Below are 19,663 nucleotides of genomic sequence, written 5' to 3'. Positions count from 1 at the left end.
GGTGAAAAAAACTCTCAGCCTTTCCTTTTTTTGTTTTTTATTCACTCCAGCTCCATGGCCATGGCGGCTGGAAGCAGGTATCTGGGGTTTATTTACCTTCTATAATTGAAACTTTGTTGCCTTCAGTGGAGGCAGCAGCTGGCCGGGAAGCTTGGCTTCCTCCACCGCCGAGGCAACCAAGCCTCCTGCTTACTCCAGCTCCGTGGCCTCCAGCCGCCATCTTGGTTGGGTTAATTTGCATATAGTCACTCTGATTGGCTGGTCAGCATGGCTTAAGGCATAGCGAAGGTACGGTCAATTTGCATGTTTGTCTTTTATTAGTGTAGATTCTGTATTGAATACTTTGTTAGATGTGTATTACAAATATCTTCTCTAACTCTGTGGCTCAGTGTCTTTAAGTTATGTCCATAGTTTTCAGTGTAGAGATATAGCATATCTTTGTTAGTTTTGTTCCTAAGAATTTTATTGTTAACTAGGAGCCCAGTGCATGAATTCGTGCACCTTGAAAGGAACCATGGGTCGTGAGGCTGTGGTAGGCACAGAGGCGGGTCTCGGCCCATCCTCTGTGCCCCCACCTGGCCAATCCCACTATGGCCCCTGGTCCCCTGTCTGCCAGTAGCCCCGCTCCCACCACTGCCACTCCCACTCACTGACAGTACTGGCCCCACCCGCACCCACTGATGGTACTGAGTAATTGGGGCCAGCGCCAGCAGAGGGTGTAAGTGGGCCAGTGCCGTCAGCAGATGCGAGCGGCAGCTGCTGCCCCGATCACCCCTCAGGAACAGGGGGAGGTGGAGAAGCTTTCACAGGTGATCAGGGCCGGCTGCTGCCACTCGCACCTGCTGATGGCACTGAGCAATCGGGACCGGTGCCAGGCATCGGCGGGTGTGAGCGGTAGCTCCAGAACCAGCTGCGGGTGTGAGCGGGGCTGGCGCTGGGAGCAGGTGCGAGTGGGGCCAGCACCAGCGCCAGCAGCAGGTGTGAGTGCTGGGCAGAAAAGCATTGCACGGGAGCAAAGAACTTTCAGTAACCACCAGAGGCTTGCCCCAATGACAGCGACCGATACCCCGCCTTGGTCTGGCGCGCTGCTCACCTGCTCCGACACCCACCATGTTCTGTGTGCGCCCCCTTTTGGTCAGTGCACCTCATAGCGACTGGTTCTGTTGTTCGGTTGTTCCACCGTTCGGTTTATTTGCATATTAGCCTTTTATTATATAGGATACTCTTTCAAATGGTGTTTTCTTATTTGTTGATACATTTCTTTTCTCATTGTTTGCTCACCTTTGAACAACATGGGTTTGAACTGCATGGGTCTACTTCTATGAAGATTTTTTTCAATAAATATACAGTCATCCCTCTCTATCTCCAGGTTTTGCATCTATGGATTCAACCAACCCCAGATCAAAAACAGTATTTCTCACCCATGGTTGGGAATCCACAGATTCAGAGGGCTGACCATATACATTGTTTTATGCCATTTTATATAAGAAAATTGAGCATCTGCAGATTCTGGTATCTGAGGGGAGGGTACCGGAACCAATCCTCTCCTGGATACTGAGTTAAGTTTTTGGGGAGTCAGAAGTTATACATGGTTTTTTGACTGTGCAGGAGTCAGCACTTTGTACCCCTGCATTGTTTCAGGGTCAACTGTACATCAAAATCAAGTAATTTTCTATGTTGGCTTTATATTTAGTGACTTACTTAATTCATTTATTCTAATAATTGATCTACCCATTCTTTTGGATTTTCTATGAAACCAATTCATGCCATCTGGAAATAGTGACATGTTTATTTCTTTCTGATAAATCATAATTCTGTTTTTATTTTTTGCTTTGTTAAGCTTTTTTGTGCAAGTCTGCAGATGACTGAGAAAACACTGTGAATATTAACTTGGGGACTACAAATAAATTTTAGTGAGTAAGCAAACTCACAAATACAGAATCCACAAATAAAGAGGGTATAACATATACATATATGTTATGATATAATATCATGCAATATTATAGTGTGTCTCTGTGTGCATTATAAATTTATTTAGTTGTAAGTTGCTTTGGATGTATAACTTGTCTCCATTTTTTTTTTATATTATCACTTCTTGTGCTGTTAGAAACTTCAATAATAACTATTGCTTTCCTTTTCCATTCTTCCACTTTTTGCACACTGACACATTATGATTCATTTATATCCTCATTTTCTCCTAAAGTCAAATCATTTACGTGTTTGTTTGTTCACTCATTTGTTTAACGAACATTTATTGATCTCTTAATGTGTTCAGGCTCATTGGACTACTTTTTAACACATTTCCCCAGTTTAAAAAATGGGCACAGTTATCAGTTATCATATTTTTTAAAATCAGAAAAGTATTCTGCATTCAAGAAATGTATGTTCCTCTGCCTACAATCCTATGGATTCAATAAAATGAAGAATTCCAAAGCAAATGGGATAAAGACATTCTAACTCTTATAACTTATATGCTTCTTATGTGACTACAACTGTATTATTACAAACTAGAGGCCCGATGCACAAAATTCATGCAAGGGGCTTGGCCCCTGCTTCCATAGCTTCATCCGGGTCATCTGGAATGACATCTGGAAGGATATCTAGTCTAATTAGTATCTTATGCTTTCATTATTATAGATCATATGTAGTACATACCTAGGTTTTAGTCTTGTTTTAAGAAGTTATGTGCTCTGGTGAGTTTTATTATCTATGACTATTCCTTGCTCTACCAAGAATTTATTCTGATGTCTATCAAATAAGAGGAAAAATATAGTACGTGCATTTACCCTTGAACACTTTTTTTTTTGAAGTTTTGGTTTTACAAATGTTAGTTGAAAATCCTCTGAGACTGCTAAATATATTGATTAGAGTCAGATGAAATAATCCTTGAACAGGGAAGACTTTGATCAACTTTTTAAAGACTCTTGGCCAGTGTGGCTAAGTTGTCCCCCACATGGAAGGGTCTCAGATTCCATTCCCAGTCAAGGGTACCATACCTGGGTTGCAGGTTCAATCCCTGTCCCTGGTTGGGGCGCTGGGGGAGGCAACCAATCTCCTTCTCTCCCCCTCCTCCTCCTCCTCGTCAAAGGCATGTACCTGGGTTTCGGGTTCACTCCCTGCCCCTTGTCTGGGCGCCTTCAGGAGGCAACCAGTCCTCCTCCTCCTCCTCCTCCTCCTCTTTCTCCCCTCTCCCTCCCTCCCTTCCTCCCTTCTTCCTTTCCTCCATCCCTCCCTCTCACTATCCCTTCCCTCCCTTCCACTCTCTTGAAAAATCAGTAGAAAAAATATCCTCCAGTAACGATTAACCAAAAAATAATAATTTTTGTGAGATATTATTTTGTTCAGGTAGATCACATTCTAGGCTGATGAAATAGTGAAATGGTAAAAATGAGTAGACTCTAATGAAAATAATTAGGTTAATTCTTCTAGAGAAAAATAAAAGTAATCTACAATGACAGATACGTACTTTAGGTAGTGAAATGTTTGGCCAGTGCCAAAAGGTTTAGATTTAATGAAGAAAGGGAATTTATAGTACCATAAGCTCTTGGAGTAACATTTAAAGAAGATCATTTAAGTGGTTGAACATATGATAAATGTAGAAGTCAGAACATAGAGAAAGAGAAGAAAGAGTTCATTGTATAGAACCAAAAATATGATGTTGGATACAGAAAAGCAGAGAGAATGGAAAATCTAAGAATATTATGTAGCCAGAATTATCATAATTTGGCTATGGCCTGATGAGGCAAGCAAAGTAAAAATAACTACAGAGTTTTGATTGCCTGAAATAAGTGCAAAAGATTGTTGAAGGATATATTATGTGGAGGTAAGTTAATACTTTGAGAATAATAATGAGATGATATTGGAAGAGAAGGTAGAAATGTTCTCTAAATCAGGATATATAACCTAAGGGTTAAAAACTGTATTAAAACTCTCAGCTGAATGAGTTGTCCAAAGTAATATGTGCAAAAAGCAAAAGGCCTTGGGTAATTCTCCACCAGTTGATGAGGAACACAGGGTCTAACAAAGGGCCACCTAAAGAGACATGTGGAGAACTAAGAGTGGAGAGGAATGACATACAGAGGTGAAAGACTGTATCAGTGAAGAGAACCTGTGACACTTCACTCTATTGAAGAAAGCAAAATGGGCTAGAAATGGAGACCGTGGTCTAGAGAGGTGGGAAGAGAAATCCTTGTTTGATGGGGTCCATTTTTGTATAGACGAAGCTATCCTGCCTGAAGCCTGGACTAGAAAGGGCTCTCTATAAGGTGGAGACTGAAAGCTATTAAATTGCAAGCAAGAAAAAGATAAAAGTTATTTCCAGGAATGTTTTGTCTAAACACATGGCCTAGGTCAGTTATTTTTTTTAACTGGTGTGCTGCAAGAATTTTTAAAACATGCAATACTTATTTAGTCAGGGGCACTGACCTCTTGTCCCTTAGATTGTCAAATTAAAAAATGACAACAACCAACACAACAGTAGCCATCTGGTGTGAATCAAAATTATACATTTTTTTTTGTCAGATTAGCAAAAGATGTATTTTTGGTGTGCCACAGAATTTTAGTTATTAGTTTATGTGTGCCATGAGATGATCATTGGACTAATAAGTTAAGGAGTTTATATAATACTATATGAAATTTGTGCATGAGTAGGGTCCCTAGGCCTGGCCAGGGATCAGGGCTGATCTGTGGGGTGACTGGCGGGGTGATGGGGGACCCCCGCTGGCACCCTTCTTGGCTTACCTGGGGCCTGAAGGCAGGGGGAACCTCCTGCATTGAGCGTCTGCCCCCTGGTTGTCAGTGCGCGACATAGCGACTGGTTGTTCTGCCATTTGGTTGATTTTCATATTATGCTTTTATTATATAAGATCACTTAAAAGCACCTGGCACATAATACTTGCTAAAAAATGTTTGTTGAATGACTAAGTGATCTCTCATTCCTGCCTTGTATACACCCAATGGCTTTTGGTGTAGTTTCTGAATACTAAAAGAATATTAATAGTGATGTTACTGAAATAGTTATATGGCAATATAAGCTAGAGTCCAGCTTGGAAGCAGTTTCTGAGGCATGAAGGAGAGAAAATTACAGATGTTAGGCAAACTCTACTAAAGTGTAGAATCTCAGAAGCAGAATTCTAGAGGTAGAAGCGATCTTGCAGGTCATTAAACAGCCCAGCCCTCTTATTACACGGCTATGTATAAGAGTCCCAGTTTTGTTAAATAACTTACCATATATATGTCAAGGTTCAGTTCCAGGAAATTGAAACCACACTAGCTATTTTAAGCTTGAAAGGATTTAATATAAATAATTAAGTGCACATTAAATTGATGGGCAGATTGGAGGAGTGGCCTCTAGGCTTGGGCTCCAGGACTAGTTCCCAGCGGATATGGTAGGTGGGCCCACCCGGGCGGCTGCTGTTGCTGCAGTAGTCAGAGAGGAAGAATGAGCAAGCAGCCACCCAGACCTGGCCATTGCATCTGCTGACTCCCATCCTGGCCACTGAAGATGTCTTCTGAGGATAATAAACTGCCATGACTGCCCCACACTTCCCTGTCATTGTCAACTCGGATGCTACTAAAGAAAACCCATCTCCACAGCGTTTCCCCAACCACATTTGCCACTTTGAGTATCATACCTCACGTGAGTGCATCTTCTTGCCTTAACTAAATTCTCACCTGGAATCCTCCCTGCAAGCATGTGGGGCACGGATTCCAGCCTCTGCAGGAGCCCGCACCACAAGGAAGTTGGGATGGATGCTGACGCCGATCAGTCACATTCACCACCTGTTCCACAGCGAGGAGAGAAGATCACTGCGACCAGAACACAGAAGCCCTGTTATCGCAGTCTGTTGTCATTGAACACAAGTGCACAAAGGAGAATTATATAGTCCAGCCCTGCCTTCTAGAAACCACATGCTCTGAGACTGAGAGATCTAGAAAGGTATCTACTTCATTGACTGTTCTAACTAGGACACATTTGAAAGTGAGAGAAAAAAAATTACTAGTATTTATGCCAGGATAATAGGCAAGGTACAGATATATAGAATTTATTTCTTGCCTTCAATGACTTCCTGAAGTTCACTCCCAATTTTCTATCATCTAATTATGATTTTTTAAAACTCTAGTTTGCAATTCTCTAAAAAACTCAGTGCAAAACATTTTCAGTGACTATTTCAAACATCATATTCTTTGGACCATGAGGCAACACCTATGTTTGCTAAGGCTTTAATTTTTTGAACTCCTCTGTGTTTTTGTTGAGTAACAAGCAGCTTTTTTTTTCTTTTCTACTCCTGGAAGACAGTTGTGTGTGTGTGTGTGTGTGTGTGTGTTTCTATAAACACATTTCTAGTACCTTTTGGCACAGCCACCTTTTAATGGACAGCTTTTATGAGAAAGGTAAATGAGACTTTTTTTTGAAATTTACTAAAGGCTGTTCAACCTTAAATTGCTCTCCCTTGCATATGATACCCTGTATTGCAAGGACGTTTTCAAGGAGATTTAATATCTCATGAATGTATGATTTTTTTAATTGAAAGAGCAATGTCAGGGTTTTTACACTGAACATTTTACTACTACCTGACTTCTACAAGTCCAAATAAATGGGTGTAGATAGTCATTTAGGGATAGCTTAATGGTTATAGAAAATTCTAAGTCATGTCACAAAGTAACATGCCTGTAAACCTAAGCTTTGGAAGCACCATACGTTCTCAGCAAAATCCAATTAAGTGAACTTCTGCTTCTAGCCAAGATGAAATAACAGAGACTGAATTTCTCTCCTTTAAACAACCAGCAATGGACAAAATATAAGAAACCATCATTTGCAAACACTGGGTATCTGGCAACAAAGGACAGTGATTCCTAAGAGATGAGAAGCAAGCGAGGTGAGCCTCAGCTTTACTCCAGTCTACTTCCTGGAGAGTTTTCCCGTGAATGCCAGGGAAGAGTTGAGAAGCCAGAGCTGGGAGTCCAGAGATGACGGTGGCCAGCGTTCAGAAGCCTGAGCCTGGGAGGAGAGGGAGCAAAAGAGAGGTAGAGCTCCGAAGATCTGTGGAGGTTCCCCGCTAGTAGTTAGCCGAGTCGAGTCCTGATACACGCATTCCTGTGAGGACACTATGCAAAGCTTGGAGAGGAATCACCTGGGAGGTTAGAGGCAACAGTGCCTGCCTTTTCGTGGGGCTGGGAAAGGGGCTGGCTCCCTTCTGGCAGACGGGACTATCCCATGATTCTCCCGGCACTGGATAGAGCACACAGAGGGGTCTTGCCTCAGTCATTGTGAGTAACTAGCCCTACATGAGCCTTGGACTGATCCTGATTAATACATCGTTAAAGCAGGATCTGAAAGGAACCAAACTGTTTTTCAAGTATTTTTAATGGTACCTAAGAGCAAAGCTTGAGAATATTTATAGGAAAACAAATGCATCCAGCAGCCAAAGTAAAATGTACCATGTCAGACACCTCATGAAAATGAGCAAGTATGCAAAGAAGCAGGAAAACGCAACCCACATTGATGAGAAAAATCAGTCAAAATCAACCCAGACTGATTGAAATGTTAGAATTATAAGATAAAACACTAAAACAGCTATTAAAATTTTCTGTATTTGACATTTTAAAAATAAATAGATGTAAAAATGCCCCCCATTTTTTTTTTTGCTGCCATATGATCAGTACTACCTGGGACAATGTAACAAAGGCATAGGATACAGTGTAAATACAACTGTCTTTCCTCTGGCATACTTTATTCCTTAGACTAAGAATAGTTTTTATCAAATATGTGTTGTTAGTAGAAATTCACGTTAAGAATGGCTGGCTCGTTAATTTTACTTGAATGGAGAAGTGCTGTTATTAAATTTCACTTGAATATTGTGGGTTAGGAGTTTTGTACTGTACCTTACTATGAAAGATCTTGTTCCTATCTCATTTTGTCACTCTTACCCTCCTCATTCTGTTTTATTCTTCTTATGCTTCATCATTCTTGTCTTTGGAAATTTAGTCTGTGGGATCAAGCTATACTCCCAGTGTCCACTGCTATCCTCCCAGTGATTAGAATGGTGTCTGGTCAAGTGGTCCCTGTTCTTTAAATATTTATTGAAAAGAATACATGGAATTATTAATATTCGTAATTTGGATATAACAACTTATTTAAATTTACATAAAATCATTCAGTAGGCCTTTGAGGAAAAACTTAGTATGCTCAAGTAGAATGTCTGTTTGAAATTTGAAGTGAAGAAATCTTTTACCCTTAATAAAGTAGCAAAGCGGCAACTAAAAGAAATAATTTGAGCTTTGAAAGTCACAGCTGTAGAATGGAAACCTATCTCTCTTTATGCAACTTAACTTCTAGCAGTGTGAGACTGCGGGGATGTAATCTAGTAAATTGTGCAAGAGGACTTCTTCCTCTACTCTTCAAGTTAGTAGAACTCAATTACAAACGCCATAAGGAAGAAAGAGTATAATTTATAATCAGGAGGTAGAGAACTATTTACTGGAATGCTAGTAATGGTATAGAGTGATAAAATTTGAAAATTAAAAACTGTACTGTCTTCCAAAACCCACGTAACTACGTGGGCTGCCTGGAGAATGATAGTCGCCCCACACCTAGAGTTGCCAGATTTCGCAAATAAAAATATAGGATCAGCCCAGCCAGCATGACTCAGTGGTTGAGCATCAACATATGAGCCAAGAGGTCATGGTTCGATTCTCGGGGTCAGGGCATATGCCCAGGTTGTGGGCTCGATCCCCAGTCTGGGATGTGCAGGAGGTAGCTGATCAGTGATTCTCTCTCATCATTGATGTTTCTCTCTCTCTCTGTCTTCTACTCTCCTTGCTTCAATAAAAATCAATAAAAATATTTTCTAAAAATATAGGATCTTTATTTAAATTTTAATTTTAGATAAACAGTGAATAAGATTTTAGTATTAGGTATGTCTCAATGAATGTTTGGGACATACCTATCCCCCTCCCCAAGTTGTTATTTATCTGAAAATGGAGTTTAACAGAAAATACTGTATTTTGTCTGGCAACTCAGCCCACACCCAAACATTTTAGTGATTTATTCAAGAAATGATTGGAATGGGGCTGAGCGAGCAGCAATGAATAGAGTTCACCACTCCAGGAATGAACTACTGTATCTCTCTGAAAACATTAAGAGGCCAAAAGAGTGCAGAAGTGATCTCTATGCAACAGATTATAATAAGAAAAATTAAACACCAACTGTATTAATGCAAACTAAGATAGAATAAAAGGAACCAGTGGAAGACTGTTACTAGGAAAGGCGGGAAGAGGAGGATCTGAAATGGAGGATTCAGCAATGTGAGTTGTCTGTACAACATCCATTTCCCTCTCCCCCGCCTTTTATTTTAAGGCTTTCCCTCAACTTTTTAAAATAGGACCTTATTATTATTCACAAACCCAAACTTTTCCTAAACATATGCTTCAGTGGAGGCTGGCCTCAGTCACAGAGGCTGATTTCTGATTGACCTAAGACATAGTGGGGTTCTGTTCTTATTTATGAATGATTTTTACATGGGCATTTGATTCAGTTCTGGCCACTGAAACATGTAGTTACATGTGCCAGAGGGCTTCTAGGAAAGATTTTGTCTACTCCTAAGGAAGACCATTGAAGGTAAAATTTGTTGTGCCTGGCTACGCTGTTAGAATGGATGTAGCCATTTGTGAATAATCAAAGAAGCTAATCTGAAGATAACACTTAGACACCAAGAGTAGCAGGGTATGGAAAGATGGAAAAAAATGGCTACGTGATATTTTATTGCTGATGAACCAATTAACCCAGGAATTGCCTTACCTTTGGATGTCTTGTAAGGTAAACACATGTTTTCTGGTTGTTTAAAATACTTTAAGTGAAGTTTTCTTTATTCACAGATAAAAATGTTCTAACATATAGATTTTTATTAGAAGTCGTAATTTTCTATGTATTGGACATTGAGGTGACTTTTCTGTTTTGTTTGGTTAATGATTACAAACCTAAAGCATAAAAGCATTTTTTATTTTTTGCTTAAAAATTAAGAAGTTTTCCATTTTAAAAATGCCTTATGTTAGTCAATTAAAACAAAAGCAACATGTATTTTAGAATTAGAACTTTTGGGGAAAAGAAATCATGGAAATAAATATCCATTTAACGGTAATGTCCTTTTTTTCTTTTCTTTTCTTTTTTTAACAGCAATAGTTACCTAATGAAACTTCAGAGTTGACATCATAAATTGGCCTGAATATAGCTCTTTGAAGTATCATTATGGAATTTCCCATTTGGTGAATGATTCAGCTGCTTTTCACTGAAACATTTTATATCTCGGTAGAATGGTGGCCCCATACATTTAGAGATGTTGTTACTGTATATTTTTTAGGGGTTGATGATATAGATTTAAAAATATACATATTAGTGCAAAATTATTGATGCTGGATCCTACAAACAGGTCAACACAATTATTTAAGTTAACTGCACTCTGATGTTACCATGTGACATTTGTTGGATTTTTATGCCTACTTTTAGATCTGATCTTAGCATCTCCACCTACTACTGGAAAATCACTTGATTTTCACCACTATTCTGTTCATGAATATTGCATAATTTCTACATCCAAACTCATTCAGTATTTTTGATACTGCAAAACAGTGTGATTCTCATTTTCTGAAGTGTATATACTATAAAGAAAGCTACTATGGAACATTTTGGTAAAGTGAATCTTGCTTTACCATTCAGTTATTCACATGAAAATTAACTTGCATTCCCAATGGTAGTAGGTGTGCTAATCTAGACAACAAGGTTAAATATTTTCAGTGTCATATCTATCAGGACTAGATTTGGTGCCATAAAAAAAAACAAAGCCAAAACATGGCCAAAATGCAATGGCAGTGCTATTCCTTATGTAGAGCAAAGTCTGGCACTGGGAAGTCCATCCAGGGTGGGGATGGTAGCCTCACAGTCGTTGTGGGGTCAGAGCCCTTCTTTATAGCTGCCCTGCCATATTTAGCACTTGCCTTGATTCCAGTGTCACCTCATAGAACTCCTGACATCGTGCCCATGTTTCCAGGCAGCGGGAAGAAATATTGAGTAAAGGGACAAAGGGGAGGGGAACCTACCAAGATGAATCACCTTCCTTTGGGGAGCCTTCATGGAAGCTCTCCATACAAGCAATTTAAATCACTGAGGAACAAGCTAAACTTCTGCTCATATCACATTGGCTTATTCTTAGTCATGCGTGGTCCTCAGTCATAGGGAGCCTGGGAATGACTTCTAGCTGGATTTATTGCCACAACAAATAAAATTGACATTGTGTTTCTTAGGAAGGAGAGACTAGAATATGGGGTTGATGAATCATTCATGCTTTTATCATAGTATTAGAGGCCTGGTGCAGGAATTCGAACACAGGTGGGGTCTGGCCAGCCCACCCTGGTGAGGGCTGATCAGGCTGGGCCTGCTGTGGGGAGGGGCAGTGGGCTGTTGGTAGGCCAGGCCAGCCCTGCCTCCCAATCGGGGTGGCGGGGGGCAATCGGGGGAGAGCTGGCTAGGGGTGGGGCTGTGGGCAGTTGGCCAGCCAGCCCTGAAACCTGGTCAAACTCCCTGTTGAACTTCTATTCGAGGGGACAATTTGCATATTAACCTTTTATTATGTAGGACTAAAGGCCTGGTGCATAAATTTGTGCATGGGTGGGGTCAGGGCCAATAGGGGCCGGCTGGCCAGGGGGAAGGACCACGGGAGCTTGGCTGGCCACGGGAGGTTGGCCGTGGGAGCACACTAACCACAAAAGGGCAACTCCTGCATTGAGAATCTGCCCCCTTGTGGTCAGTGCACGTCATAGCGATCAGTCAACTGGTCATAATGGTCGCTTAGGCTTTTATATATATAGGTGCTTAAGATTGCATTCCAACCCCAAATATATTTGTATCAGATTGAGAACTTTATTAAAATTTGTACCTTTCCAATGTTATCTTTGTCTCCTGTCATTTTCCAGACCATAGGCGTTTTTCTGAGGTGCAAAATGATTTCTCCAATCCTGCAATGTAAAGATAATTAGGCATAGACACATGCCATATTCCATTCTGAAAATGTCTTAAGCTTCAGTGTCCATAACCAGCAAAACAAGTCATATTCTACTTTTTCTATTTAATAAGTTCAAAATTCTGGGTTAACACAATTCTGTACTTAACACTAAAATAACTATACTTTTTTTGACTTGGTTACCTATGTCCCCCCAAATATTTTATTTCAATAAAAACAGGTTTTATAGTAAAACTAGAGGCCCAGTGCATGAATTTCATGCACTGGGGGGATTCTCTCAGCCCAGCCTGCACCCTCTGGCAGTCTGGGAGCCCTTGGGGGATGTCCGACTGGCATGGAGGCCGGAGAGGCTCTGTCACCACTGCTGCGTTCGCCAGCCATGAGCCCGGCTTCTGGCTGAGTGGAGCTCCCCCTGTGGGAGCACACTGACTACTGGGGGTATCTGTCCCCTGATGGTCAGAGTGCATCATAACAACTGGTCGTTCGCCGTTCAGTTGAGTCGATTTGTGTATTAGCCTTTTATTATATAGGATGATTCTTTTTCTGAAAGTTCATATATAGCAATTGGGAAGCTAGGGGGTACACAAAAGGATACAGTCAAAATGTTCCCAAAATATTAATCCTAATTCCTCAGGTAAGTTTCAAAAACTTACATTTTCCAAAAAGTTTGAAAAAAAAAAAGAACACACAATCTAAATACTAAGTGGGGTTTCATCGGATATTTCTTGAAAGCTTGAAAAGTACCGAGTGTACTTTCTGGAATGAAGTGAGGAAGTGTAGTACCACTATACTCAGTGCAGTGACTTATTTATTTTAAGATGTTCAGTTTTCCTGCTAATTTTGTTATTGCATCGATCACTGCCATTCAAGTCCCCTTGACGTGCTTATGTAGCCGTATGACACCAGGACCCATAGTTTGCAACACCCAGTGCAAAATGTCGCTCAGCTTTCACTTCGTGAACGTGGCTGCTGACTTCCCTGTGATTCCTCTCAGTCCCCTTTGCATGAACAGATCTTCTAGGGAGTGGTTGGACAGGATTAGAATGATAGTGACTTTATGTTGCTATTCCTATGGGGGCAGAGAGACCATGGGGAATTAGATAGAGACTTGTCAAAGTGTGTCAGCTCTTTAACACTGAAGCTTTATTGAGGTGTGAACTCTATTAAAAGGCATGCTCTAGCACCCTGATTAGATCTGCTTAACCTAGCAATTCTGAAAGTGACTCAAGCCTACATAATTGTTACTACATTATAAAATTCAGCTATATTCTGAATATTATAAATCCCGTGCGGCTGTGTGGTTCCCAGGGGTTCCACCTGGAGAAGCGCTGAATAGTTGTTTACCTTCTCAGGGTCTACCACCTGTAGGGGTACTCAGTAAGTGTGTGTGGGATGAAGATCAGTCCCATCTATAAGCTCTTTCCAATTTTGTATGTTTTTAATCTACTAATGAAGCTTGTCTCATTGGTTTTAATCCTAATTTAACATTGAATGTAAACATTCTAGATTCTTCTCTCTTGTGCCTACTTTGTGCACTGCAGGAGATATTGTTACTCCCGTTCTTTCTAGTTACCAGCAGTTCAGAGTTTCTTTCACTAATTCAAGGTTTTTTTGCCTCATCTGTTTTAAAAGAATAACTATTTGATTTGCAATCTACAAAACAGAATGTGGGAAGCATCAAAAAATTATGTCTTCTCTTAATGGGAAACCATCACATCATCACTATTGTACTAGTAGCTGTAAATAATACTTGTTAAGCACTAACAGCTAGGCAGTGTGCACAGTTTTCTTTTTTGTGTGATTGTTAATCATATCATCACAGCAAGTCTGCAGAGTTTTACAGATGAAGAAATTGAAGGTCAAAGAAGTTAGGCATCTATACATATATAAAACCCTAATATGCAAATAGACCAAACGGTGGAACAACCGAATAGTCAGTCACTATGATGTGCACTGACCACTAGGGGGCGTACTCAGAACATGGCTGGGCGTGGGCTGCAGCAGGATAGTGGAGCAGGTGAGGGAGGGTGCCAGACCAAGGTGGGGCACCAGTCGCTGTCATTGGGGCGAGCCTCTGGTGGCGCTGGCCCCACTCTTATCCACTGCTGGCGCTGGAGCCACTGCTTGCACCTGCTGCCGGCACCCACCACTGGCCCCAATTGCTCAGCGCTGTCAGTGGGTGCGAGTGGCAGCTGCTGGCCCAATTGCCCCTCAGGGCTTCTCTACCTCCCTCTGCTCCTAAAGGGCAATCGGGGCCAGCAGCCCCCTCTCACATCCACCGTGGATGCTGGAGTCACCGCTCACACTCACTGCTGGCGCCGGCCCCAATTGCCCCTAAGGGCTTCTCCACCTCCCCCTGCTCCTGAGGGAGGATCAGGACAGCAACTGCCACTCGCACTCACTGACAGCGCCAGTCCCACTCACACCCGCTGCTGGCACCGGCTCCAATCACTCTGTGCCATCAATGGGTGCGAGCAGGGTCAGCGCCATCACCACATGGGAGCGGCAGCAGCAGGAGTGGAGCTGCTGGCAGACAGGGACTGGGAGCCACAGCAGGAGGTGCCAGGTGGGGGTGTGGGTGATTGGCCAAGACCCGCCCCTGTGCCCACCGCAGCCTCACAGCCCACAGTTCCTTTCAAGGCGCACAAATTCGTGCACTGGGCCCCTAGCCTTAAGTAAAATCCCACTGTTAGGATGTGACACTACTAGGATTTAAAGCTAGGTATGTCTGCTTAAAAGCCTGTGCTACTAACCATTTTACCATTATATTATAAAGTGGGCATACTGAGGATATGTCATGGTGCATGAAGATATTTTGCTGACTCAGAACTATCTGTAATTAACAGAGGTGTGTATAGATAATAAGTGTCAGAAGTTATTCCACTGCTTTTCTTTGAAATGTTTGTCAATGCCCATCTAGTAATAATAAAAAAGAACATTGTATAGCACAGGGGGAAATAAGGACAGAAGTATTCTTGATTGAATAAAGGCAATGATTGAAAGAAAAAGGCTTCCTTCTTCCTCCCTTGGTTCCATGCAATTAAGGGAGAGAGGGGGAGAGAGAAACAGATTATCTTTTCTTTCCAGAAAACTGCCTGTTCAAGGAGAGATAGAAAGGCCAAACCAAAGGTGTATTAGAGCAGAATGAGCCTTCTCTCTGAAACAAGTATTCAGCCTCCTTCATTCATGCATCAGACTTAATGATATGATGACATTGCTGGTACATTTCCACTGGATGTGGTTGCTGACAGTGCTGCCCAAAAGAACCATTTTTAGAAGTGGGAGTGCATGTATGAATTTTCTGTTTGTACGCAATCACAACCTTTCACATTCTCAAGTGTGTGAAAAGACTTGAGGTTGAATAGTAAAGCTGTTTGCAGGTGTAGCCTCTTGCCTTCAATGAGGGTTTACAACTCTTAAAAACAACTTTTGAGGAAAGCTTTCCATTTGATGTGGACGGTGGTGAGAGTTATTTATGTGTTGTGGAGCCAGTGTGATTCCCTGATGAGGAGAAAATTCCCAGCTAATGGTCCAGCAGTTGGGCTTTGGTCAAAGCGAATTACAGTATAGCTTTCAAATCTGAGTGGTTACATTCAGAGCTTATGGCCCTACTGTAGGGGAGGATGCTGGTGTTGCTTGCTTGCTTTTTTTTTTTTTTTTTTTTTTTAAGTGGAAAGGGTGTGAGTGGGATCTGTATTTCCACTATTTCTAATCCCATGTGGCTATGGGTTGGTCATCAATCTTTCTGGCCAAGAGACATCTTTGTTTGCCCCTCAACTTTACTAAAACCACAAAGGTGGAGAGGAAAATGCCTATTCATTAATGTCAGACACTAATTCAAATAGCGTACAGGCCCCAGTTCAGCATTAAACAAACCTCCGTATGTAGTGTGAGTCAGACACGGTTCTGTCAGGCGTGTTTTTAGATATGTGGTTGTTTTAGACATCAAGGCAGTGTGTAAAAAATTTTTCTCCAGGTTTTATGTACTTGAAATGGAAATGAATGAATATGCCTCAGTTTTACACCAGCAATTTTGTATAGCTTTTATTTTAGTATCCAAATGGTAGATTTTATTTTTCAATCCACCAAAAACATTTTATTTGCCAAATATTTGGTAATCTGAAGGCATATCATCTAGATATTTAGAACCTAAGAATGCCTCAGTTCACTTTCTCCAGAGAGATAGATAGATAAATAGACAGACATATGTATATCTGTATGTTTATTTCTCTGTATATATGCCTCTGTGTGTATGTGACTGTGTTTGTGTGTGTATTTCAATTTGGAAAGTAAAAAAATTTTAATTCCTTCAACTAAAAATAAAATTAAAAATTGCTTATACTGTTATTTTCCTTTAACCATACGTAATTTTTTGACTTTCTTACTTTGGCATTTCACAGATTCAGTTATCTAGCAATTGACCTGCTATTTAAATCTATTCAAAAGATGGCCAATACAAATGTGTAGACCTATAGTGTTAACTGGATGTTAAGTGGATGTATCTTGTATATCCACTTCTTCCCTCACAGCATTCACTAGAAAAACATATTCAGAATAAATAAAGTAATATATAATGACTGAAATTATATCACTAGATGCTGTTGTGTTGCCACACTATAATTGAATTTTTAAGTTAAGGCTGCTGGGAAAAGGAGCGATTTAAATGTATGACATACAAATTCTACACTCTATGATTGTAGTTACTTAAATTAACCTCTGTAAAATTATTAGCATGTGGTTTTTTATTTATAACCTCAATTTATTTAATAACTAGGTAGCCAGAAGATTTCTGTACCCCACTCTCTTTGCTCTGTACTGGGGATGCAGCTAAAGAAAGATGAAACTGCTCTTATCCTCATGGAACATTCAGACCAGCATGGCAACACTGCTTTCTGTGCAACAGTATCATTTTACCCTCAGGGTTGAATTTACAGGCGGTCTGTCTGAGCATATTACTTACAGAATTAACTGAAAATCAGTGTCTCAGTGATTATGAATTATGGTGGTGGGCCCCCTAGAAGAGCCGTTTCTTGTAAGAAGTGATTGGAAGACCTCTTGGGGAAGTGGAAATGCCTGAGCTTTTTTTTGTTTGCTTTTTTCCCTTCTTTATAGAGTCAGCGCTGGAAGGCCTTGATGATCTAGGTACTGTTTACCACCATGTTGACCGGCAGCTGAACCAAACAATTAGGCGTCGCAGACATGCAGGAGACAACGATTACAACATTGAAGTGCTGCTGGGAGTGGATGACTCTGTGGTCCGTTTCCATGGCAAAGAGCACGTCCAAAACTACCTCCTCACTCTGATGAACATTGTGAGTAGTGCCTCTTTTTTGAGTTTTTTTTTTAATCTTGTAATTCACGTCTGTCTTGTTACTGTCTTCTGAAAATCCACGTGAGCCCTTCCATGACTGTGCCCCATGCCCAAATGTGTACATACTGCATTAAATGCAAACAGTAACATATACAGTTAACATACAATGGTGCAAAAAGGAAGGAAACATGAAGCACACATTTCTTTTGGTTGATCTACTAGTTTTCTATTGTCATCAAGGGGAAATGATAAATTTAAGAAGTCATAATGTGGTGGGACTGTGACATGAATTATGTTTCTCGTTTTGTTTGGGGAACAATCAAAACTCTCAGGGCTTAGTCTGCCTGCCTTGGTGTGGTCCACGAGGGATGAAACGTCCTTTTAGCATGTTTTGTATACTGGAATGATAAAGAATGACTTAGGCCTGATAACTCTGTGGGGATGCTTGTTGGTAGAGCTTTTGAATAAGAATGATTTTTTTCAGTATTATATTATGAAGGCAATATATTTTTCAAAGCACAGTTAAGTCTTGGCACAGTGCTGCAATGCATTCATAAAGGGCTCTTTAAATTTGTTCTTCATTTCTTCTTTATGAGCCTTAATCACATCCAGAAGAAATTTAGTCAACATTTTCAAACTAGTATTTTTTTTCCTTGTGAATTGACAGAGAAAAATTGAGGGAGAAATAATATATAAATCACTTACTTCTAAAAGACCATTAAGATAGGAGTACAATCTATTTTACATATTTTATCCTTTGGAATTATGAAATGCATATTATATTGATCTATCAAATATGTTACCTCAGCCAGTTGTTTCTCTCTTTCAGCTTTTGACTATAATTGTAATCTCTTTGGACATCTATGTTGGCCATGTATCTTTTTTCCATGCTTAATATTAAATTTCAAATAATTCTACTGGAGAAAAGTATTAATTTTACTAATCATGATTTTATTTATTCTAATGTTTAAGCCTATATGTTAAATATTTTTGTTCATTGAGATGTCAGTTTATAAAATTCCATATATACCGTGTCTCTTTGAAACAGAAAATGAGTCTAGAAATTCAAACACATTTTTATTTGTTCATTGGTACTAACTCCTATCATGAAGACCAATTACCACAAAAAAAAAAAGTGACTGGCCTTGACAATAGATGTGTACAGAGCTTTGCCAATGTGAATTAAATGAATGTCCTCAAATATTGGCTGTTAAATGTTTATACGATCCTAGTTGCATAACTTTGAGTATATGGATTAGCTTCTCTGTGTCTGCTTTAGGCTTCCATCAGGATAATGAGAAAAAAGGATAGGACTAACTAGGGATGTTGGGAGGATTGAATGAGTAGATACAAGTCGTGTGCTTTATACAGTGCTGTATGAACACGCAGAAGTACACAGTCATGTTTTAGATTTTTATATAACCTGATATTTAAAAGTTTCTGTAGAGATGCTGTTCCCCGCTGCATTGGTCATTGTACCCTTTGGCTGCTTTCTCCTACCATTAGCAAGACAGTCAATTATGAAAGACTCGTTAGGCCTCTACCTGGTGCTCAGACTACAGAAAGCGCTTGGAGTAATGCAGCAGATATTCGATATGGTCCTTTGTCCTCACAGAGCTTATCATTTATTTGAGAAAAAAGAAATGTAAGGGAAATTTTAAAGTTTGAGCAATAAAAGGCATATATTCATAAGGTGTTTATTGAAGGTACTACCCTGTAAATTCTATAAGACTTTAGGGAAGGGAGCTATGACAGTGGTCATCCAAGTTGTACAGTGCTGAGAATACAGCTGGGACTTAGGAGGCAGAGGCTTTGGTTTGAGCTCTATTCACTGGTTGGCTCTGGGACTTCAGACGCATCATGTACTTTCCTGGGATTTAGTTTGTGTTTTTATAAAATGTAAAGTTTTAACAAGATGTTCATTGATCATTTAATTCATCAGAAAATATGGAGATAAACTGGGTCTTTAGGGATTTGTTTACCTGTTGTTTCTTTATTTTGCTTTGTTGTTTTTTTGAAGGGCACATAAATATTGAAAAGCAAGTAGAAGTGGATATAGTATATCAAACAGTTCATTTAGGTGTCAGAGAATAAACAAAATGCTTCATTTTAGGTTTTATAACCATCAAAAGAACTTTCATTTTTTAAGTTCATTAGAAAGGTTAGATAATAAAGTGAGTCTCAGTCTCAAAAAAAACCCCAACAAACACACAAATTATTCTAAAGTTAATAGAGCATCAAAGATTGGAACTGAACACAAGAAAATGATTCTTTAAAACATTATTTCATTGCATTGAAGTAATGCATGTTGGTTGGAGTTTTGAGGAGAAGAATGCTC

The 19,663-nt window shown here is 40.1% G+C and overlaps 1 protein-coding gene across 1 annotated transcript in view; it reads left to right on the top strand.

Moving 5' to 3' along the window:
- The window catches only part of ADAMTS3 (ADAM metallopeptidase with thrombospondin type 1 motif 3), a 237,602-nt gene that overhangs the window by 166,567 nt on the left and 51,372 nt on the right, over positions 1-19,663 (top strand). The window contains exon 5 of the mRNA XM_006769918.2: positions 17,127-17,326. Coding sequence (XP_006769981.1) covers positions 17,127-17,326 — 200 coding nt within the window. The remainder of the gene's footprint in view (positions 1-17,126; positions 17,327-19,663) is intronic.

Source organism: Myotis davidii, unplaced genomic scaffold, assembly GCF_000327345.1.
Source record: "Myotis davidii unplaced genomic scaffold, ASM32734v1 scaffold284, whole genome shotgun sequence".
NCBI lineage: Eukaryota > Metazoa > Chordata > Mammalia > Chiroptera > Vespertilionidae > Myotis > Myotis davidii.
The sequence above is the reverse complement of the archived record's forward strand: the minus strand, read 5'-3'. Positions and strand labels throughout refer to the sequence as shown.